General features: G+C 54.2%; 1 protein-coding gene across 5 annotated transcripts in view; it reads left to right on the top strand.

Moving 5' to 3' along the window:
* ACSF3 (acyl-CoA synthetase family member 3) overlaps positions 1–23,530 on the top strand; it is a 51,438-nt gene that overhangs the window by 10,943 nt on the left and 16,965 nt on the right. For 4 of the 5 annotated variants that reach the window (XM_032122189.1, XM_032122184.1, XM_032122188.1 and 1 more), the window contains exons 4-7: positions 2,948–3,102; positions 3,530–3,675; positions 9,389–9,501; positions 21,509–21,635. In XM_032122189.1, coding sequence (XP_031978080.1) covers positions 2,948–3,102; positions 3,530–3,675; positions 9,389–9,501; positions 21,509–21,635 — 541 coding nt within the window. Of the gene's footprint in view, positions 1–2,947; positions 3,103–3,529; positions 3,676–9,388; positions 9,502–21,508; positions 21,668–23,530 lie in introns of all 5 variants that reach the window. The other variant, XM_032122187.1, reaches the window with a different exon arrangement.

The following is a 23,530-nucleotide window of genomic DNA, read 5'->3' as shown; positions in this document are numbered from 1 at the left end:
GAGGCAGCACCACAGGCTGCCTGTGATCTGTTTGTGGGCTGATGGAAAAATCCATGCTGATATTTGCTTCCTTTACAGCTTGCAGTTCTTCTGACTGGTTTTGGGAATCTTGTATCCGCCAGAATTTTACATGGGGTTTGCCACCTTCTCTTCTCCTTCTGCATGAGAAGATGCCCAGGTATTGAATTTGGTGGTTCTGGCTGGTTCATGGCATTGCACATCTCCCTCTGTAAAGGGAAAAGTCATTCCCTTTCCTCCTCTGTGCTCACATCTCTTCCTCCAGGTGATCTTAGCAGGTCTGGAGGCTGGTTGGGAAGGTTGCTGTATGGACTGACCGCCCTTTGGAGCAGCTTGGATGTTCCTCCATCCTCATTCACCGTCTGCGAGCTGGCAAAAATACGTGGGAAAAATCTCCCAGCTGTGCCTTGTTGCGCTTGTTTTGTACCCACTGGTGTCATTTTCTCCTTTTTTTTTCCTTTAATGATGGCAAAATCCCACTGGCCAGCTCATTATATGCTTCTGAGCAGTGGGAGGGGAGGAAAATCAGGAATGTCATGCTGACGGGAAGGCTCTTGGGAACATTAGGTCTCACACTTCTCTGCTGGCACAGGCAGCCCTGACCTGAAGCATTCACTGCCGTTATTGCTGGTGGGAAGCTGTTCCCACTCTTGCTTTCTTGCAGTGAGAAACTTTTTGTTTCTAGCCCTTGGTTATCTTGAAAGGAATCTTGATCCATCTCCTGAGCACATTGCATCGGAAGGCTCCTGCTTCCCTTCTTTGCAGAGCCCTGCCGCCCTGGCACGCAGTGCCACGTTTGCTTCCCGAATCCAGGGCTTTTTAAAAGTGCTTGGAGGCCTGAGGTATCAGGTGAGCAAACCAAAAGGGAGTTTTGGGCTGCCAGTACCCTGTGCACTGGGAGTTCACGTGGTGATGGGGACACGGGATAGCACGGGGGGAGATGGATTGTGCTGCTCCAAGCCCAGTGCTCTCGGAACACGCCAGCTGCTGGAAGGACAAAGCTGGCCCCTTGCACTGGGTTGATTGATTAGTCCCAGGTAACGAGGATTTCCCACAAATACTTCTCTCTGAGCATGGAGTTATAGTTAGAAGCCAGCAATAGCTGTTTCAGCAGGCTGGGCAATGCCAAGTCCTCTGGCCAGCTCGGGCTCTGCGGAGCGTTCGGAGCTGCCAGCTTTGTACCACGGCTTAGCCCTGCTAAAACACATGGGAAGGATCCAGATTTGGCTGAGCAGGAGCAGAGCAGGTGGAGAGGTTTGGCTGTCAGCAGCTCGCCCCGGCAGCTGGTGGCACAAATCCAAAGGCAGCTGCTTATCCTCAGGACGGGGCTGTTGCTGGGCGAGCCGGACTGACGTGGAAAAAGCTGCTCCCGTGGCTGGAGTGCAGGAGGGAGGATTTTATCTCTGGCAGGAGTTGAGCTGGCATGTGAGGACAGGGGACTCTGGGGTGCAAGAGAGACTTGCTCTGTGTAGATGGGTTTTGGGGTTTTTTCAAATCCAAAATCATGTGACAAAAACTCTGCTGCATGGCCAGACTGGAAGTCTGCCTATGCTCCCACAGCTGCTCGGGGCTTGGGAAGGCAAAACAAACTCCCACAGCAAGGACTGAACAACCCCTGAGCGGCTGTTTCCCTTCAATCCCCTCGGCACTGTCCTGATCCCTGCTTGCCATCACGCGTCCTTCCCTGCCCACAGCCGTGGCTCTCGGGAGCACCAGGCTGAGGAGAGCAGATCCATTCAGCCCTGGCTTTGGGGAGATCCTTCTCCACCCTGCTGCCTAGAGTGGGAAAGATATTGGGGAAAAAAGGGGCTGGGAGGAGCATGGGGGAGGTTAGACCCCTCTAAGTGCAATTTTACCTAATCTGGCTGGTAGGGATCTTGCTGGTAGGTGAGTTTCTGCAGGGAGTGAAATGTTCCTTCTCTGGGCAAAACACCCATCAGTGCAGGAAGTCACATTCCAGTTCTACTTTCCCTTTCCCAGGGGATCTCGCAGCGCTCATGTCCCACCTCCCAAGGTGTCCGGTGGGTTTCCACCTTGTGCATTCACCTGCATTCACCATCCCTGGGCTGGGGACAGCATCAGCTCCCTCCTGTTGGGTGGGACGGTGCCTTTGTGGACGTGTCCTGCTCTTTAACGTCAACCACCCGATGCTGGGAGGGGTTTTTAGGAGCCGATTGTTCTGGAGCAGTGGAGTGCGAGATGCGGGGGGAGGCGGCGCTGGCGCAGCCAAGGAGAAAGGGATGAAACGGAGCCCGAGCGAGCAGAACGGAGGGAAGGGGCAGAGTGACAGCATGAAGGAGAATCCCTGGCTCACCTTCAATCAATCCCTGCCTTGCCTCGCTCGTGTGCGGCTGAGCGTGCGCGGGGAGCGCCGAGGCAGCGCTCGGTGTCAGGAGCTGTTAGGGAATACATTTGTCACCGGCGGGGCAGGGACCGGAGCGTGGGGACAGAGGCGCCGTCAGCGGGGCCTCTGATTTATTGATGGCTTTGGATCGCTCCTGTCTTGGGAAGAGCTTACCTGGGGGGGAGGGTGGTGAGGTGTGGGAGGAATGGGCTCAGTTGTGACATCTGTGGCTCTGATCCGTGGTTGGCTGCTCATCCCAGAGGTGTCTTTGTCCGCGTCCCAGCAGAACTGGCTGCTGGAATTTGTCCCCATTCATAGTTCCCACAGGTTAGCTGAAGAACATTATTCCCACATGACAGGACTAAAAAATGCCATTTCCATCATCTCATGAGTGTGCTGGTGGGTGGGGGATCCACTGGTGGGATGAGATCTGAACACTGTGCTTTGGGAAATAGGGGCGTGTTGAAAGTTGGGAACTTGTTCTGGACATGGATGAGGGGCACACAAGAGCTTCCAGCTGTACTGCCAAGAAATCTTAGATAGCAAAGGAGTGTTTTCATCCATGTGTGTTCCCTTCCTTCCTAGGTGTGGGAGAAGCTCCTGAGTTCCGAAGCTCCCCGTGTCAGTGTGTTCATGGCAGTGCCCACCATCTATGCCAAGCTGATGGAATATTACGACAAGCATTTCACCCAGCCCCAAGTGCAGGATTTTGTGCGTGCCTTTTGCCAGGAGAACATCAGGTGGGTGAGCTGTGTGGCTCACTGGATGCTCCAGGTTTTCCTCTCAGCATCACCTCTTTCAGTGCTGGTTGTTGTGCTTTGGTGTCTCTTTGACAGGAACAAGGGTGACATTATTTAATTATGAGCCACTCTTGCATGGGAAAGCCAGCAGGGGCTCGTTATGTGTGTCACCCTGTGTAACACACGGCTGAGGACTCTGTCCTGCAGCCCAGCCTTGTACTCCAGCATCTCTTTTAAGAGGCTGTCCTGCTTAACTTAAACCCCATGTCAAGCAGAGAGTGTGAGGGACATCTTTGGTACTGGTTAAAAACCTCCTGGGGCTTCAGGTTTTACGTAGAGCTTTTTGTCCCCCCGTGTCAGGCTGCAGGTTCCCTGCAGCAATGGTGATCTTGGATACTCCCTTATTGCCTGGGCTTTCCCTGTGCAGGTTAATGGTGTCAGGCTCAGCAGCCCTGCCTGTGCCTGTCCTGGAGAAGTGGAAGAGCATCACAGGGCACACCTTGCTGGAGAGGTATGGGATGACTGAGATTGGCATGGCGCTTTCTAACCCTTTGCATGGAATCCGTGTCCCAGGTAGGAGTCTCCAGAGGGTGCCCCCTGTTTGGAGGCGTTTGCTGGGAAGTGGTCTGGGGTTTGCTCTGCACATGAGTGAGGAGAGGCCACAGTAGGAACAAGGATGCTGGGAATTGGCACTGGGAAGCCAGGACATGGGTGTGTGGGAAGTGGCTGCTGGGTTTCCTAGGGATCAAAGTTGTGTGTGCAGAGCTGGCAGTGGTGCCCACTGGCCTGACCAGGCTGGCACACTCCAGACTGATGCTTTATTACTTCCAAAATCTCGGTGAATTGAAGGAGTGTTTCTTCAGCTCCTGCTGCCTGGAGTTGTGTTTCTGGGTGGTGTCACACAGGATTCTCCCCACGGCAATGGTTGCCCAACCCATCAGTGCTGAACACTTAAAATAGGACGTCTGCTCACTCTTATTTTAGTGCCTGTTTCTTGCCTCTTCAGGAATTCAAAATTGTCACACCTCTCTGTACACTCTGGGCCTGTTCTCTCCTTGTCTTCCCCCCCTTCTCTGAGCTACACTTTGTGATTCCTCTCCATGGCTGTACTTTCTGGAACCTAGAAATAAATTGATCTGAGACATTGCAAATATAAAATGCCCCCACTCTCCCTGTGGTTGGAGCGTGACCATCTGTGTGCCCACCCTGTGCCACCTGCCTCCCCACAGGCTGTCTGTGCAGGCGTGGCACCATATGCAGCCTCCTGGGGAACTGGTGTTACCCCAGGGGGTGTCCTGGGTGTCACAGCTTCCCACAGCACCCCAATCCCATGGGGTGCAGAAGCTGGGTCCCGCAGGGGTCACGCAGGGAGAGGAGAAGCCAAAACTCCCCCTCGTTGACTCCTCAGCCTGAGAACAGCTTGAAATCCAAACTCTGTTTTACTTTTGCAGGGTAACTGTCATTCCCTCACCCCACCTCAGCCAGTTTTATCTTCCTCCAGCAGCCCCATCCCTGCAGGCAGGAGAGGGAAGCAGGCAGGAAAGACAAGACTCCCATCTGCAGGAGCTCGAGCTGTGTGTGAGCCCCACACCCCAGGCTGACAGGGCAGGGAGCATTTCACTGCCCCTGTGGCCTGCTTATATTTGCTTTTTATTGATTTTCATGAGGGAAAATGAGTGGAGACTCCAGACATATCCCAGGGGACTAAAAGAGAAAAGAAATAAGACTGAAGGCAACATGGCAATGCAGAAGTTGGCACCCAGAAGGGCAGCTCCTGCCCCAGAGCTGGTGGCCGTGCTCCTGAGGCAGCATCCCTGTGGATCCCAGGGTCTGCAGGGGACCTGGGGACAAATCCTCTTGTGCAGCCAAAGCAGAGGGGCTGGGGACTGTCACTCCAGCCCCATCCAGGAGCTCCTGCGGCCCCAAGAGGGGAGAGAAGTGTCTCACAAAGGTGGGGATCAGCAAGAGACCGTACAGAAAGGAGGCTATAATTGAATAGGCTTGATTAATTTATTTCAGGAAGCGTCAGCTGGGAAGCAGATGGGTGAAGCTGAGGCATAATTTACTGGAGCTGTGAAAAAGCTTTTGATCTAGTGCCCTGTTAGAGGCTGGGTAGGAGGTCACCAGGTACCACAGAGCATCCCAGAGTCAGCTGATGGTGGGCTGGGACCAGAGGACATCTGCCAGAGGATTCCTCCTGGAGTGGGAGCAGCACACGTCCTTCTCTAGTGCTTTGACCTGTTGGAGTGAGCCCAGAGGAGGCACCAGGGTGATCAGAGGGATGGAGCAGCTCTGCTGGCAGAATTGGGATTGTTCAGCCTGGAGAAGAGAAGCTTTGGGGTGACCTAATGGTGGCCTTCCAGTTCGTGAAAGAGCCTACAAGGAAGATGAGGAGGGACTTTGGACAAGGGTCTGGAGTGACAGGACAAGGGGGAATGGCTTCCCACTTAAATTTAGGTTTAGATTAGATATTAGTAAGAAATTATTGTTTGTGAGGGTGGTGAGGCCCTGGCACAGGGTGCCCAGAGAAGCTGTGGCTGCCCCTGGATCCCTGGCAGTGCCCAAGGCCAGGTTGGATGGGGCTTGGAGAAACCTGGGCTGGTGGAAGCTGTCCCTGCCCAGGGCAGAGGGGTGGAATGGGATGAGCTTTAAAGTCCTTTCCAAACCATTCTATGATTCATGAGCCTCTGAGGAGAGATCCTGGGGCTTCCCTTGCCCTCTTCCAGACACTTGGTGTGGCAGGGGAAGGGTTGAGTCCTTGGACCCTGCCCGCCCTGCCTGTGTCCCCACCAGTGTCACCAGCAATGTGTCCCCACTCTCCACCCACAGCACAGGTCTGAAGGGACGGGGATGGGGGTGTGGGAGCTTTAATTTCCAGAAGCAGCAAAGATGAAAGATTTGAAAGATAAATGTTTGCTTGTATATGGTTAAAACCCTGCTTAAAATGCCTCTGTTTTCACCAGCTCTCATTCTAATCCCCCCTGGTGCTGTTACTGTGAAGGGAGATGAATAATTCATGGCCGGAGAATGCCTCACTGGGCCTAATCACCACTTTAATTGGAGGTTTAGATCAGAGGCAGCTAATAGCTGCTACAGCGGGGACTCCGTGTATTGTTGACAGTGAGATCCTTGAGTGCCTTATCGTTGGCCTGTTCCGATTCTCCCGGGACACCGCGGCACAGAACAGCACCGAGCTACCCAGATACCGAAGGACACAGAGCACGGGGCCAATTAAATTGATCTGGGAAGAGCTGACAACTTTTTTAAACAGAGGAGAACGGGTGAAAGAAGAACGGTGTCACCCCCTCCTGCCTGCAGCCCTGCGACACCGCGGGCGAGGCGCCAGCATCGCTTAACATCCAGGAGCCTGCAAATTGGAGGGATGGAGAGGGGAAGGAGCAGGGATTTCTCCCCAGTTTCCCCTCAGGATTATGTCTGGGGACAAAAGGAAGCCAGTGCAGAGTGCTGACCCCCTTCTGATCACCCCAGCTGTGGCAGGACCTCTGGGGCCGTTCCTTTGGGGATGGGCCCAGATTTCTGCTGACCTGTTGGAGTTGGCACAGGGTGTATTTTGACACGGTGGGTGGGCCTGGGAAGCTCTAGTCATTGTTTTTGCACAAATTCTATGAATCCTGTCAGGTTTGTGGAGCTCTAATCAATGGTAGGAGCTTTTTCAGCCTTTACAGATGTTGATTTCAAAGTTTGTCGTTTTCCCTAAATACCAGAAAAGCTTCTCCAGACAGAAACATAAGGAAGCAGCTCTCCACCAGGGACTTGTTTTACATGCTGGTTTTATTTTAGCCCAGTAGGAGAGGCATTGGTGGGGCTGTGTTAGTAGCTGTGATCTGAAACACTGTGGGGAACACGTCACCTCCTCTGTGCCTTCAGATGTGCCAGCGCTGTGCTGATCTTTGGTGTCTCATTCCCAAGGGCTGGGAGCAGCAGTGGGCACTAATCCTGGAGTCCTGCTGCCCATGAGTCACTGCCCATTTCCATGTTGAGGTCTGCAGCTTGCATCCAGGGAAGAAGCATCTTCTGGGAAGGCATCAGGCTGATCTTGATTTGAAAAATTCCAAGTCTGTGAGAGCCCTTGGCAGTTCCTTGCATTGGTTTCTGCTCCCTCCCTGAGCTTTCCAGGACTGACTTTGTGGTGCCTGCCCACAAACGTGCCACGTCTTGTGGGCAGATTGGAGTCTGTTCACACACGGTGTTTCTCACCCTGGAGAAACCGTTCCCACACAGGTTTAGAAGGTGGCTCCAGCAACCTTCCATGTGACACTGAGGGTGTTTTCCATGACTTGTTATTTGCTTTGAGGCCTCTTGGAGCCTCCCATGGCAGGTGCAAGATTGTTTGTAACACATATGGTGTGATTTTTAGGGTTGGCCTGTGCAGAGCCAGGAGCTGGACTTGATGATCCTTGTGGGATCCAACTTCTGTGATTCTCTGGTTCCATAAATACCTCGACACGGTAGCTCAGGGCACTTCTGGCTCGTGGCTCCTTCCTTCCCCTGCTGCAACCCTCTGTCTCTGAGTCCTGGCAGTGTGTGGCCTGGAGGTGGGAGCAGCCCAGGGGTGCTGGTGGTGAGGGGAGGACCTGGCTGTGCTGGCTGACCGGAATGCCAGAGGCAGTTTGGAGCGGAGCTGCCACGTCGCTTTGTGTTTATTTCCAGCCAGATTCGCTAATTGTTCGGGTAGTTTCGCTGCAATAAAATCTCACTCTCTCATAGCCCATCTGCTCTTGGCTGATCCTGCAGGGATGCCATAAATCTGGGCTACGACGACATATCCATTTCCATGGCAACTGACCAATGTAGCAGACAAAATCATGATGTCACGGATAGCAGATCTCCAGGGCTTCAATGGGAGGATGAGAGCAGGACAGGGAAAATGCCCCTTGAACCCAAATGCCTGAAATACAAGTGACAAGAGGAAGACAGGGCTGAGCTCCAGGTCCTGCACTCCCTGCTCTAGAGAATTCCCAGTGTCAAGGTGATCCTGGCAGACCTGGAAAGCATCAACTGGAGGCACTCCAGGGGAAAAGAATTGATCATCCTTTAAGATAAAGAGCACAGTTACCGACTTAGAGAATCACAGAATGGTTTGGTTTGGAAGGGATCTTAAAGCTCATCTTGTTCCATCCCCCCTGCCCTGGGCAGGGACAGCTTCCACTATCCCAGGGTGCTCCAAGCCCCATCCAGTCCGGCCTTGGGCACTGCCAGGGATCCAGGGGCAGCCACAGCTGCTCTGGGCACCCTGTGCCAGGGCCTGCCCACCCTCCCAGGGAAGGATTTCTCCCTGATATCCCATCTCTCCCTGCCCTCTGGCAGTGGGAAGCCATTCCCCTTGTCCTGTCACTCCAGACCCTTGTGAAAAGTCCTTCTGCAATTGAAACTCAGTCCTGTCCAGACCTGCTGAGCCACAGGTTGCTGTGAGCTGCTGTCCCTCTCCCTGCTCCCAGGGGATGAAGGTCACAGGCCCCATTCTGCCACAGGAGCCATCTCGTGCCATCAAGATGCCGAGCGAGGCCTGCTGAGGCAGCAGCTGCCCATCCCACAGGTCACAGGAACACAGCTGCCCTCTCTGCTGAGCTTTCAGGTGCTCCCCAGGAAGAACAGGCACTAAACCAAGGGGTGGGAACGCTGCAGGTCGGGGAGCTCTGGGTCACAGACCCAGCTTGCAGCTCAGTTGTGGTAGTTGTGACAGTGTCAGCTCCTTGGCTTTGAAATTGAAACCTGTGGAAGAACAGGGTGGTTTTGATCCCTGCTTTTCTCCTGTGATGTTTTGTCTCCAGTGTATTGATGTTTCCTAAAACTGAGATAATCCCTGGCAATTCTCAGCTGCTAAGCCTTTGCCTCCCCTGTCAGGTGCAGGCTGCAGAGGAGCAATCGCTGTGCTCTCGCTTTTCACAGCTTTGTGTAGGTTTTGTGGTGCCTTTCTTTTTTTTTTTTTTAAAAAAAAAAAAGAAACAGCTTCATTCCTGAGCTCTGAAGCTGTACAGATGTCTTCAAAGAGTGGCCAAGAGAGACTGTTCGAGGCTGAGACACGTTTGTGTTCAGAGGCATTCCTAGCACTGCCTGCTCAGCCAACGGCAGCACCTCCCTGACACTTCCATGCAGACACACGGTGGGATCGATGCCTTCCTGAAGGACACCCCCTGCTAGGAGGTTCTTCAGTGCCAGCACAGCCCACAGATGCCACTGACAGATGAGCAGCTGCTCTTTTGCATCCCTGATTTTGTGGTTTCCCAGAGTCTGGGCACCGTTTCCATGCTGTTCTCCTCCGCAGGTTCTGTGGGCACCCCGCTCCCCGGCGTGGAGGTGCGCATTGCCGGCGAGACCCTGAGGGACGGCGCTTGGTCCTACACCATCCACGCTCAGGGGGATGAAAACAGCACACAGGTACTGCTCAGCTGTCTTCTCTGCTGCTTCCCTTTGGAAAGGTCTTCGTTCAGGGAAAGTTCTCTCCTTCCCAGCCCTCTGAAACCCTGAGGACTGAGGCTTGTGCTGCTCTAATTCCCAGGAGCTCTGTATCACTGAGTCTCTTGTACTGTTTTTGTGGGTTCCTATAGCCGTGGTACTTTAAGGACTGTACAAGTGCTGTCCATACAATCATGGAATGGTTTGTGCTGGAAGGGACCTTAAGGCTCATCCAGTGCCACCTCCTGCCGTGGGCAGGGACACCTTCCACTGTCCCAGGTTGCTCCAAGCCCCATCCAACCTTGCCTTGGACACTTCCAGGGATCCAGGGGCAGCCATAGCTTCTCTGGGCACCCTGTGCCAAGGCCTCCCCACCTTCACAGGGAAGAATTCCTTCCCAATATCCAATCTAAACCTACTCTATTTCATTCTGAAGACCAGGTCTAGTGGAAGATCTCTGCCCATGGAACAAGGTGAGCTTTAAGGTCCCTCCCAACCCAACCTTTCCATGATTCTGTGATTGAAAGAGCAGGCCTGGCCTTGAGGGTTGCACTCATTTTGAAAACAGCACTGGGGGGAACCCATCAGGTTTCCATGGAAGTCCAGCTCCATTCTAAGCTCCACATGATGCCTGCACCTGCAGTTCTGGTGTGCCAGAGGTCGCAGGTATGTGGGATGGGGAAGCATAATCTCCCCCTGTACTGGGGTGCTGAGTGTTCCCTGCTGCAGCAGCAGCCCCGGCCCAAGGTCCAGGCTGTCTCTTCCCACAGAAGTGGCTGAGCAGGGTCTGCCTTCCTGCCACCTCCCCTCCACACCCTCACTGTGGGTGTTGTGCTGCTCTGGCAGATCCATGCCCGGTGATGTCAGGGCTTGGCTGAGCAGATAAATGCTGTGTGTGAGAGAAGTGACCCCGGCAGTGACAGCGCATGGGTGGGACATGGGCAGCTGTGAGATTCAACCTGAAATAGGTTCCTTCACTCACTGCCCTGGGAAATGGCTTCTCATCCAGCCACCTACTACTGAGGGCTTGGAAGGAGCTTCCTGGGCTGTGCCAGAGACACTGCTGGTGTGAGCACTGCTGAGAGGCTCAAAAAACCCTTTTTTTTGTCTAAATTATCTGGTGGCAGGTGGAGGAGCCAGCGGGACCGTGGGCAGCCCCATGGGTGGGTTGTGCTCGGGATGTGTTCTATGTTCTGAAGCTGTAAGAGCTGGATCCACCCCAGACCTTTAAAACAGCCCAGGGGACAGCTGAGAGGGACCACGATTGTGGCTTTTATTAAGAAAACCCTCTTTGCTGCTCCTTACTCTGTGTCACTGCTGTGGTGTGGCCGAGCAGTGGGCAAAGCAGGAGACTCCCCATGTCCTGTTCTTGTCACTTCCTGGATGAGTGTTATGTTTCACAGGTTTGTCCTCTGATCCCAGAGTTTGTTCTTGGCCTTTTTTTCCCACTTGTGTGGAACCGAGACATGAAATATAACGTGTCCCTTTTAATAATGATCCTATAATGCTTTTTTCCCCTCAGGGATCCCTGGGCACTTTACAAATTAGGTCTCAGACACAAGAATCCCCAAAGTGCAGCTCCTTCCAGGATGAAATGTGGATGTTGTTCTACTGAATTATGAGAGGAAAAAATATGGAATGTTATTTTTTCTGCTCAGTACTCCTTCCCCTTCCTTCTCATTGCACTGAGTGACCAGAGAAGGGGAGCCCAGATGATCTGTGTCTGGTGCTGGGAGCCCAGCACCTCCTCAGGGCTTCACAGAGCTGGAGTTCACATAACTCTTCTCTTTCCTCTGGCTTCAGGCTGCTTGGGTTTATTTTGGGGGAGAAGAATTGCCCTTTATCCTGGTGATTTCTCACAGGCACCCTGCAGCCCCCAGTGTGGGTGGCTGAGGTCCATACCCATGGCTCACAAATCTTCCAGGAGCTCCCACCAGTGCTGCCGTTGGCTCCCTGCCCCTTGCTGATGGTTGCTTTCCGTCAGGCTCTCCCTCAGGGACCTTTTGGATGTTCTGGTGAATTCTCAAGTCATCAGCCGGGGAGGGTGTGGGGAGGTGGTAATTTGCCTCTGGGCATTGGCTCATGGGTTGGTCCCTCTCTGAAAAGCTGTCCCCATCTCACCCACCATTCCTCTCTGCCCAGCCTAACTGGCAGTTCCTTCAGGCTGGAGGGAGAGCAATGGTCCCATCTGTTTGGGCCACTCTAGGAGAGAGTGGCTGGCTGGGCACCTCCAGGACATCCACAGCGTTTCCAGGAGCAGAGCAGAGCCAGCTGCCTCTGTCCCTGGGACTGTCACAAGGTGGGAAAAACAGTCCCTGGTCCCAGCATGTGTTGGCACAGATGGATGCATGGAGGTGCCAGGAGTTTGGGTTTTATATGCCCTGGGCATGGAGTGTGACTTTCCCTGGTGTGACCACACGGGCAGGCAGGTGGCAGCCGTGGCGACAACACCTCTGCTCCCAGGGATGCTGGAATTCCAGTGCCTCACACCTGCGGTCCCAGGCAGAGCCTCACCTGCTCAGTGCCTGCCCCAGACGCTGCTGCTGGCGCTGTGTGCATCATGCTTGGTTAATAATTCATGTCAGGAGAGACAGTGTCAGTGGAATTTATTTAAAACAAGGCGGATCTGACAGTCCGAGCGCTCATCACGCTCCAGCGGTCCGAGAAAGGCCTGGCTTTGTTTAAATCAGCTCCTCCACGGCAGAGGGGCTGTCCCAGGGATGGGAAGAGCTGCTTGGTGTCACCTGCCTGTGCCACATGGCCTTTTCCTTGCCTCCTCCTTCCTTGTCTTTCTTGCAGGAGGGCTCTGAACCTTACACTGGCTGAGGGCTGGAGGAGACTGAGGGGCGACCTCAGGGGTCTTCAACGTCCTCGTGAGGGGCAGCAGAAGGGCCGGTATCGATCTCTTCCCTCTGGTGACCTGTGACAGGACCCAGGGAACAGCCAGAGTTGGACAAGGGGAGGTTTAGGTTGGAGATCAGGAAAAGGTTCTTCCCCCAGAGGCTGCTGGGCACTGCCCAGGCTCCCCAGGGAATGGGGACGGCCCCAGAGGCTGCCAGAGCTCCAGGAGCGTTTGGACAGCGCTGCCAGGGATGCCCAGGGTGGGGTTGTTGGGGTGTCTGTGCAGGGCCTGGGGTTGGATTGATGATCCTGTGAGTCCCTTCCAGCCCAGGATATTCTGTGATTCCATGATTCAGGCACCATGGGGCTGATCCAGGGGGATGCTGAGCACCCCGGCAGGAGCTGGGCTCTGAGCCATATCTCCTGCCCGGGCTCCTGTGAGCAGGTGATCTCTGTGCCGGGGCTGAGGCACTGTCAGGGCAATCTGCGAGGCGTTCACACCTCGGCTGTGCCTGCAGAGCCCTCCTGACATCGAGCAGAGAGCGCTGCCTTTGCCAAGGGAATTGTCTGCGTAGCCTCGCAAGGTCAGCGCCTTCCCCACTCGCGTTGGGCTGAGTTCTGCCTCCTGCTCCCGGCACAGCAGGCGTTCTCCGAGCTGTTCCTTCCCCACTAACCCCGTCTCTCCCGTTAGGCTGGGGCATCGCTCCCTTTCCTTTCGTGCCGGCGCCCTTTGGACACGTGCGATCCAAACAGGAGCTGCGGCGGAGGAGGAGGAGGAGGAAGCGTGTGGGTGGCAGGAGCAGGGAGCTGGGGAGCGTTCCTGCTCTGCCATCCGGTAACTGCCTGAGCTTGCAGCAGGGGACTGCTGTAATTTGCAAAGCTGGTTCCTGGCACACCCTGAAGATCAATAATCCACTTAGCTGAAAGTTCGCTGGATCTCTGTTCTTCCCTGCATTTTCTCCCGTGTCCCTTGATTGGAGTGCTGGATTCCTTTCCCGCACGTGCTCCAGCCCTTCCGTCTCCTCACATCTCAGGAGCCCTGTGCTCCGTCCATCCCATTTGCTCAGGTTTCCAGCCACTCTTGTGCTGCTTCCTCCAGGTGTTTTGCACCTTGCGCTGGCTTGCGGAGCTGACACAGAGCCGCGAGGCTCAGGCTGCCTGAGGCAGCACCGGGACTGCCAGCACCCAGACAAGGTGCTCCAGCCTGGCAGATCCACTCACTGCTCCATCTGTTCAGCCGAGGATGCGCAGCAGCCTGGGGACGCCTGTGGCAGGCCGGCGTGGGCAGGAGGTGGCAGTCCCATGGCAGTCCCAGTGCCTGCCTGCCCTGCCGGTGCAGCACTGCGGGGACACAGAGCTGGGCCCCCGCAGGGATGCTGTCCTGGGAGTGCTGGCGGGAATGCTTCTCCTCCCACACCTCCCTGGGGAGCAGAGGTGTGGAAGTGGGTGTCAGGGACAGCACAGTTTTGCCTGCTTGGAGTCATCCTACATCTTGCTCCAGGAGCCACTGGCATCCGAAGCAGTTCCTCAGCTTTCCCCCTTCCTCAGGCAGCTGCCTGCGGAGCCCGTCTGACCGTTCAGCCTCAGTAATCCTTACCCACAGCCCCGAGTGCTTCCTCCCCTGGGGTTTTTTCCCCTGAATTTTTGGCAGCTCTCCCCGTGGCTGTGGCGCCCAGGAAAGGGTTACAGCTCTCCAGCTCTGAACGTTTCAGTTTGCTTTGTTCAGTGCAATGCATATTTCATACGCTCAGCTTCCCAGCTGGCAGAGGCCTGGAAACCCTGCAAGCTGTCGGGTATTGTCTCTCTCCGTCTTTGCTTGTTTGTTTGTTGGGTTTTTTGGGTTGTCATTTTTGTTGGATTTCTCTTTTTTTTTTTTTTTTCATCTTTCCCAAATTGCTCTCTCTCACGAAAGCCCAACCCTGGTGCTGACAATGGGGGGCTATCAATAGCTAAATGGCTTCACAGCTGTAGCCAAGGCAGGGCTGTAGCCAGGGCTTTTATGGCGAGCAATTGCCTCGTGCAGAGGCTGCAGAGGGAGCGTGGGTACGGATGGCTTGCAGGAGCTGGCAGCAGGAGGACGCTGTGCCGTGGGCTTCCCCCCCTTCCAAAGGTTGTAATTATCTCGTTGTTTATCCATATGCAAGCTGTCGTCCTGGATGGGAACCGGCTCGGCTGTGGCCGTCCCTCCCCAAAGCCACCAGCCTCTCTGTCCCCTCCTCCCTGTGCCCCCCGTGTCTGTGCCATCTGCTCACAGCTTGCTGCTGGTTGCCAGCACCTCGGCGGGGCTGGGGGCAGCTGGCACTGTCACCCGTGGTTGTGACTGCAGCTCTTGGCCGTTGATGTCCCTGTGGAGGAGACCAGGAGCGGCTCCACCTCGCTTGTGTTCGTCCCAGATCTCTGGAGAACCCGTGGGGAGGTGCCCAGGGAGCTGCCAGGGTCGTCTTGGAGGAGTGGGCACCCCCGTGGCTGCTGCCCATGGGAGGTGTGGGTCTGGGTACTTGGCACATGCTTCCCTGTGGGATTCTCCTCATCCAGCCAGTTATTCCATGACATGTGGTGTGACTGTACCTGGCTCTTCTCTGGAGACCAGAGATGGGCACGTGCCAGCCGTGCCTGGCGTTCCTGAGAATGGCCAGGTACAGCCAAGATGTGATTGCCTGGCCCGGGGAGTCCTGTCTCTGGCTGTCCCAGAGGAACAACCAACGGAACACTTGTGTTGTTCCTTTCCTATCCCAGCCAGACCTCAGCCTAGGCCCGTTCATTCTTTGTCCTCAGTGCTCCTGCACTTCCAGAACAGCTCTCCTTCAGTTCTCTGCAGGTTTTCTTGTCCCTGCTCCACCCCATCCTCATGTATTGGTACCTCGATGGTGGACTTTACCTCCAGCATCCCCATTCCATCTCTCACGAGCAGCTTTTCCTCAGCTCCCTGATCTCTTCCATCAGGGAGTGTGGGCAGTGTGTTGTTGAAGGCAGTCTGGATTAGATCTGCAGCTTTTCTTCTATCTTCAACCCCAACCCTTGGGATTTCTGGCACGATCCACCTTTGGTGAAAACACTCTGCATTTATTCCCATTTTCCATTTGCCTCGGCTTCTTCCAAAACCTCCTTCCAAAGCCCTCGCAGTGCTGGACACTGCACTTGTGTCTGTTCCAATTACAGACATTTTTGTTTCCCCATATTTCTCTCATCTCCTCAGGATCCTGTTTTGTGTCCTGCCCAAGTAATTCAAGAGTCTCCACTTTGTTGCCCAGGCTGCTTTTGTTCCTGTATAAACATTTTAACTGCTTCTCATTGATCACATCCAGTTCCTTACTCAACCTGGGCATTGATTCCATTCTCAGATGTATTTATATCTCCTTCCTTCTTTCTGTCTGCCCTCTGATTATTTTTTTTTATTTGTGGCCATCGCTCTATTTATTTCTTCCTGGTAGTAGAAGTGGAGGCAGAGTTTGCAGTAGCATCACATCCCCTTGTTTCTCAGCTGGAAACTCTTCCATCACAGGGACAGCCTCGATCCCAGGAGAGCATTTCCTTGCACATGGAAGTTGAGTCCATCTGTCAAGAAGAAGCCTCTTTCCACAAGTGTTTCCTTTGAGCTCACCTTTGTCACAGCACCCCTCAGGGTCTCTGTTAATCTCTCTATTGTTGTTTTATTCTTCCATAGAATCCCAGACTGGTTTGGGTTGGAAGGATGGAGCTTACCTCGTTCCATGGGCAGAGACACTTTCCACTAGAATATTGCTCTTTGTAGCTGAGGGAAGATTTGGGATGTTTGTGGAAGAACCCTGGACATGGTGGGGAGGTGCTGAAGGAAGAGGAGCAGTCTCTGTCCCAGAGCTCTTGCAGCCAAGGGGAGCAGGGGCTGGCTCAGCATGGGAAGCAATTAGAGGTTGTGGGGCGGCGTGTGTGCAGCCACAGCTCATCAGAGCCTCCCCACCGCCACTTTTAGGGGAGGCTGATGGAAACCAAACCAAAGGTGAGCCACTAATTGAGTCCTTGCCTGGTCCTCTGCCTGCCCCGGGCCCAGAATCGGCGCGAGGGCACATCAGGAGCCTTCCCCTAACAAGGAGGGCCGGGGGAGTGGGAAGATGTGCTGACATCTCACCTCATTTATTATCCCGAGAAGCCTGTGAACGACAGGGATGAGAGCAGCAGCGTGGAGAGCTGTTGGCATCTCTGCAATAGTGTTACACGTTTAATTTATGGTGTTAATATAGATCAAGAAGTTTTGTGTCCATGGAGCAATTGTGGGGAAGACTGACCTTTCCCAAACTTGGCTTGTTTTCTGTTGTGCTTTTGGGATCATCTGGAGCTAATCAGGCTGGTAACTTAAAAAAATCAGTATTGCCTAAAAATATAGACAATCACTTTTGTTTTCTGTGGAGCAACGTTTGCTGTAAGTAGAGGGTTGGGTTGCTTGAAAATAAGTTTCAGTGTTCCAGCTCCACTGTGCACCAGCCTTGCTTTTAAATTTATAACTCTCCAAAATGAAAAGTAAATGGATTGTGTTATTCCCAGCCCTTTTATAAAAGTTAACATTGCAAAAACAGATGTGAAATGTGGCCTCGCAGATTACAGCCTGAGCTTGGGGTTTTTAGGTTTGGGTTTTATTTTTTCCTTACTCTCTCTGTGCTGTGTCCCCGAGGAGCAGAAATCTGCCTTTTTCCAGCAGGAGGAAAATTGTTCTGTGTCTAAATTGCCTCCTGCCAGGCTTGTGTGGATGCTGCAGGACACAGAGCTCCGAGGAACGATAATGCCTTTACAAAAACAGGCAACTTAGCAGGGAATTTTTAATTAGGAATGTGCAGGGAAGTTCTGACTGCCTGGTAATGCTCTAACAAACCTCACAGTCCTAGGACATCCATTCCAGTATGGCCCTGGGAGACGGTGATTGAAGGCACTGGCAAGCAGATTATTGTCTCCAGCTTCCTTTAGGAGGCAGGTGAGCATGTCCTCACCTCCCACACCAGATCTGGATGTGGTGTGAGCTGGAAAAGCAGAGTCTGGGCCAAGCCTGGAGCTGCCCTGCTCTCTCCAGGTCAGCAGGGGCTGAGCTGTTGGATGCTGTGTTCAGCCTGGAGCAAAGGAGGCTCAGGGGGGACCTTGTGGCTCTGCACAAGTCCCTGACAGGAGGGGGCAGCCGGGGGGGTCGGGCTCTGCTGCCAGGGAACAGGGACAGGAGGAGAGGGAACGGCCTCAGGCTGGGCCAGGGGAGGCTCAGGGTGGACAGCAGCAGGAATTTCCCCATGGAAAGGGAGCTCAGGCCTTGGAAGTGCCCAGGGAGGTTTGGAGTGCCCATCCCTGGAGGTGCCCCAGGAAGGGCTGGAGGTGGCACTGAGTGCTCTGGGCTGGGGACAAGGTGGGGATGGGGCACAGGTTGGACTCAATGATCCTGGAGGTCTTTTCCAACCTCAGTGATCCTGGGATTCTGGGACAAGGCTCTGGGCCACCAAAGCCTTGAAGGGGTGATTGAGGGGACAGGGAGGTGTCTGGAGGTGCTGGTGGCAGTTAAGCTCCAGCAGAGGAGTGAGGAGCCTGGCAGGGCATCTGTGCTGCACAGCCTGACCTTGGATCAGCCCAAGCTGGATCAGTCCTTCAGGCTTTGTATCATTTCTGTGCTCTGGGATGTTAAAAAAGCCCAACAAACACCAGGAGAAAGTTCCTTCTCTGGCAGAAGAGCTAAAAGGGCTCCGTCACTTCCATAAACCTCACATATATAAATTATTGTCTTCTATTAGTCACTTAAGGGCTCAGTTGCTTAATTATTTTGATCACAGTAATCATTTATTTACAAGGTGGGGAAAAATGCCAAGCACTTCCAAGCTGAGCAGCACAGCAGGAGGAGGCAGGGCTGCAGAAGCATTTCTTTCCTTCCCACAAGTCGAAGTGCTTTTGCTTCATGGAGTTGTAAGGTCCCTTTTTAAGGTCCCTGCTGAGAGGTGATGCTCTGACCCACAGCCTTTGGTGCTCACCCAGGAAAGAAGTTCAGCAAAGCCAAGTGCAGGTCCCTGTGCAGGAGAAGGCTCCAGGGAGACCTCAGAGCCCCTTTCAGGGCCATGGGGGACTCCAAAAGAGCTGGAGAGGGACTGGGGACAAGGGATAGAGGGACAGGACACAGGGAATGGCTTTAAACTGAAATGGGGTAGGCTTAGATGGGATATTGGGAAGGAATTCTTGGCTGGGAGGGTGGGGAGGCCCTGGCACAGGGTGCCCAGAGAAGCTGTGGCTGCCCCTGGATCCCTGGCAGTGTCCAAGGCCAGGTTGGACATTGGGACTTGGAGCAGCCTGGGACAGTGGAAGCTGTCCCTGCCCATGGCAGGGGGTGGGACTGGATAAATTTTGAAGTCCTTCCAAGCAAACACTTCCATGACTCTGAGTATTTTGGGGGGTGAAGGGGGAAGGAGGCATCTGGTAGAAGTTAAATGGGTCCCTCTAAAACCTGCTGTTTGCAGCCTGAAGGTATTTGGGTTTTCTCCTAAAAGTCTGCCTTCCTCCCAGTCCCCAGCCCAAGAACACGCTCCCACCTCCTCAACCCTCACCTTCCAGCCTCCCCTCTGTGTCTGCCACATGTTTCTGCTTAGGAGTCCTCCGTGCCCTCCCTGCTTCCCAGAGAAGGACACACCACTCTGAGCCTTCCCTGATTCCATTAGAGTGCATTAGGAGCTCCTGTGCCGCAGCTCCCGGCGGAGCGTGGGGCAGAGACCGCAGGAAAACAAACGGCCCCTTTGAACAAATCCCAGGGCCCAGTGCCAGGCGGGGATTCCCAGCTCTTTACAAACCACCCTCCCAATAAAGAGGTAAAATGGGAACGGGGGGAATATGCATTTTCTAATCACCCAGCTTTAGGCCTTCAAAGGATTTATTACAACCTTTTATTTCCGTGCGTGGAAAATGGGATCTTATCTCGTGAGCCGGCTGGTCCAGCTCGACTGGGTTTAGAGCAGTGAGCTCTCAGACAACCTTCAGGGCCACGCTGTGCCTGGGTGTTAAACTTGCTGGAATGCATTAAAATATGGCTCTGGGAGAGGGGGAGATCCGTGCACTCAGCAATGTGATGCTTCCAGCAGCTGCTTGTGCTGTGAGCCGTGCGAGAACGACGGGAGCCGCCGGGATTGGAGGGAGGGAGGAAGGAAACAACCGCCCCTGCCGTGTGCTGCCATCCCCGCTCCCAGAGCCAGGCAGCCTGGTGTACCTGGGATTGTAGAGGGATCAGACACGAGGGGTTGGAGGAGATAAGTGCCATGAACCTTGAATTTTAATTGCTGCTGTTGGGGAGCTGGCACCAGGGCGGTTTGTGCCCCTGTGCCACGCTGGGGAGCAGTGCCGGTGACATTCCGAGTGCAGCAAGCACAATCCTATTAAGATAACGTCACGGCCTCTCTGTTTTACTGTTTGCAAGCCAGCCATAACATCATTAAATTACACAACAGGGAGGTGCCTGCTGCCAAGGGGCTCTGCTCGAGATAAGATGTGGGTTGAGCCGCTGCCAAAATTTGAGTTGATATGACAAGAAATTTGGAGTGGGTTCAAGGCTTGATTCACACCAGACGTGGCAGTGGGCAGGTAAACACTGGGCAGGATTGATCCCTGGGGCTGTGCAGGTATCTGGCACCAGGGACTCCTGGGCAGGATGGGGCTGGAGGGGTTTGTAGCAGCCAGATTTACACCTCTTCTTGTGTTCAGCGCTGACAAGAAGCAGCCAGAGCCTGGCAGGATGTGTCGGTGAAGCTCAGGGAACTGTTTGCAGGTTCTTATCTCTGCCATCCCCTCCCCAGCCCTTCTGGGGAGTGGGAGGGAGCCTGAACACCAGGACACTGCTCAGGGAAGCTGCTTGTTTTGTGATGCCACAGCTGGACCATCAGGAAAAGGAGTGAGAAGAAAGAGCTACATCATAAAACTCCACAGAGCCCCTAAGAGCCCTGAACCAGCCTTGCTGGTCCCTCTGTGTCACCCACCATGTCCCTGCTTGTCCATGGAGGCTTTGTGCATCTTATGCCCTTTGTGCCCTTTTTTGTGCCTCTTTGTGCCCTTTTTTTGGATCCTTTGTGCCCTTGCTGCTGCAGGTGTGGAGTTTTGCTCCAGCCTCTCCCGGACCTCAGGTTTCTCCATGCTGTCCTGCTCATGGATAGTCTGGACTTCAGGCTCCCTCTTTCAGATCCCTGGGGACAACTCACCCAGCACCATCCTCACCTTGCCATCACTCAGCAAAATTCCTCTTTGCCATTAACAATCTTTCTTTCCTGCAGCATCTTCCAGGCAGGGAATTAATCCCCAGCCAGGGCTCTGGCAGCCTGGGCTGTGTGTGCAGAGATCCCCTCGTCACCTCATCCTCCAGGACAGGACATCAGGAAGAAATTACTTAAAAATGTTTTCTAAGTGTTTTCCATTAGGGAAGCTTTGTTTCCATCAGAGGCTGCAGAGAGCCTGCCCTGCCCTGGGACTGCCTGGTGCTCCAGCGCTGCTATTACAGCTTTCCCTCGTGGCCCTGTTTCTGGCACTGCTGATTTTCGGGGTCCCAGATGGATCCTGGCCATTGCAGCAGCTCAGGTACAAAGTGGCTGGGAAAGTGGCTTGGAATTCCCGTTACTGAGCTGTTCTCCACGGAGGGATGGAGCCGTGTGTTCAAGCACATCTCATCCCAGCAGTGGCTTTGCACACCTTGGTTGTGGATTTAAACTGACAGAGAATGGGGTGAGATGGAATATTGGGAATGAATTCCTGGCTGTGAGGGTGGGGAGGCCCTGGCACAGGTTGTCCACAGAAGCTGTGGCTGCTCCTGGATCCCTGGAAGGGGTCAGAAAGGACCATCCCTTTCCCAAGGGTATTTCCTGCACGTTTGCATGTGTGACCTTTCTCCCAGCAGCTGGAAGGCATCACCTGGACTGTGGTTCCAGGATGGCAATCCTTGTTTTTGTATAACACAGGTGCTCATTTCCAGTGCTTTGGAATATCAAAAGCACCTGGACGAGCCTTTCCACCTGAGGAAAGAGGTCCTGCAGGTGGGCAGGGCGTGGTGAGCTTGGCAAAGGCTGGAAGGGCCCGTGGTGTGGGTCCTGCGGTGTGGGTCCTGCGTGCCACCCTGCACGCTGCCTCCCTGGCACTGGGGGACAGGTGATGGGGACATGCACTCACTGTGTGCCTGTCCTAGGTGACACCGGGCCTGGAGGGACAGGAGGGGGAGCTGCTGGTGAAGGGCCCCTCCGTGTTCCGCGAGTACTGGAACAGACCCAAGGACACCGCGGACGCCTTCACGCCCGACGGCTGGTTCAGAACAGGTACGGGAACGGCCCCCCAGCACCTGGCACAGGGAACAGCAGCTCCGGGTTGGTGCCCAGGGTTGGAGGGGGGTTGGAATTGGGGGTGGCAGCTGGGAGTGCTTCCAAACGCTGGCTCGGGAAGGGGCTTTGCCTGCGTTGGCCGTAGGGAGTCACCGAGTGGCGGGGGGTGTTTGGGGTCCTTTGCTCCTAAGCATAGAATAGCACTGTGGAATGTTCTCCAGGGAATTGGCTTGGCAGACAGGTGGGATTTGTCTCAATTTGCACAGAATCATTAACTGCCAACTACAGCTCCCTGACAGGAGGGTGCAGTCAGGTGGGGGTTGGGATCTACTTCCAGTGATTTGAGGAAATGGCCTCAAGCTGTGCCTGGAGGGGCTCAGGTTGGACATCAGGAGGAATTTCTTCATGGAAAGGGTTGTTCATGGGCAGGGGCTGCCTGGGGAGGTTTGGAGTCCTCATCCCTGGAGGTGTCCAAGGAATGCCGGGATGTGGTGCTCAGTGCTCTGGGCTGGATTGATAAGGTGGGAATCAGTCTCAGGTTGGACTTTATGACCTTGGAGGTCTTTTCCAACCTCAGTGATCCTGGGATTCTCTGATTCCATGATATCCACAGCTCTTGATTTCCCCATTCCCCTCTTTACTGTGTGCTAGCAGTGCTGTGGTGGCAGGAATCAGGCTGGATTTCTGATGCCTTCTGTGTAACCTGATTTATTGATGGTTCCTGAAGAAGCTGTGATTTATTCTGGTTGTTCTCCCGGAGCAGAGCTCACTCTGCCAGCGGTGTCACCGTGAGTCCCCAAGCCAGGCGGGTACCACGGGCTGGGACCGGAGCATCACCAGCCCTCACGTGGGGTGCAGGGCAATCAGCTTTAAAAATTTTTTTAGTCAACACTCCTGATGAATATTTCAGCTGCAAAGGAATAGCGTGCATTAATTATTGCAAAGAGATGTCTTTAGGAGAAAATGATTTTGAAATTCAGTTTAATTTCATTGTAATGCGCCGCAAACAGGAAGGGAGTATGTGTGTTTAATTGGCTCTCGGGGGTAAGGCCGGGAAGATGGCATGCCTTTGTCACAGGCCATTAGTGATACAGACTGCATAATGAGGGACTACAATCAGCTCACAGCTGCCGGCTCCTACGGGGAGAGAATGATATTAAATAGAAATCAGTATAAATTAAACTTAACCCTTTCGCCAACCGAGCAAAGCTCAGGGCTGGAAACAAGGGAGGGGAGCAGAGACAGGAGTGGGGTGTTCAGGGTGGGTCAAGGGGTGCTTGGACAACCCCCCCAGCAGCCAGGTGACCTCCCTGATGTCCCCCTTCCCTCGGGCAGGAGGCTTGAGCTGCCTTCCCCATCCCTACCCCCACTCTGCCTTCCTTACCTTCCTTTCCTCTCCTGCCTCCTGCTCCCTCTCTCGTATCAGGTCGATGGGGCTGGGTTTTTCCCAAGCCTCATTTATCCGGCAGTGCCGGGAGCGATCCCGTGGCCCCATCCTCACCTTGCCTGCCCCAGCCTCATCAGCAGCCTCTGGAGATCACTCAGAGGTGGCAAATGTCCTGTGGTGGTAAAAAACCCTTCAGGGAACGAAAGGGGTTGTGTCCTGTCACAGGGTTTGGATCTCGATGGCGAATTATCTCCATTAAGCACAAATTGGTTACTCTGGAGCCAAAACCATCTTGGCAGGATCCAATAGAGGTGAATCCTGGCCACTGCCAGGCTGTAATTCCCTGTATCTGCCACTTCCAGGTCATCCAGGTGAGTGTTTTAAAGGTGAGGCTGAATGCCAGCACATGGTGTTCCCAAAACCCCAGCGATGGCATTCCCGACTCTGTGCCAGCGTTCCGCTCACTGCCAACCCCAGTGGGTGTCCCCACCAGTGACCTGCGGGC

Source organism: Corvus moneduloides, chromosome 12 (genome assembly GCF_009650955.1).
Source record: "Corvus moneduloides isolate bCorMon1 chromosome 12, bCorMon1.pri, whole genome shotgun sequence".
In the NCBI taxonomy this organism is placed as follows: domain Eukaryota; kingdom Metazoa; phylum Chordata; class Aves; order Passeriformes; family Corvidae; genus Corvus; species Corvus moneduloides.
Note: the sequence above shows the minus strand (reverse complement) of the source record. Positions and strands in the feature narration are given on the sequence as shown.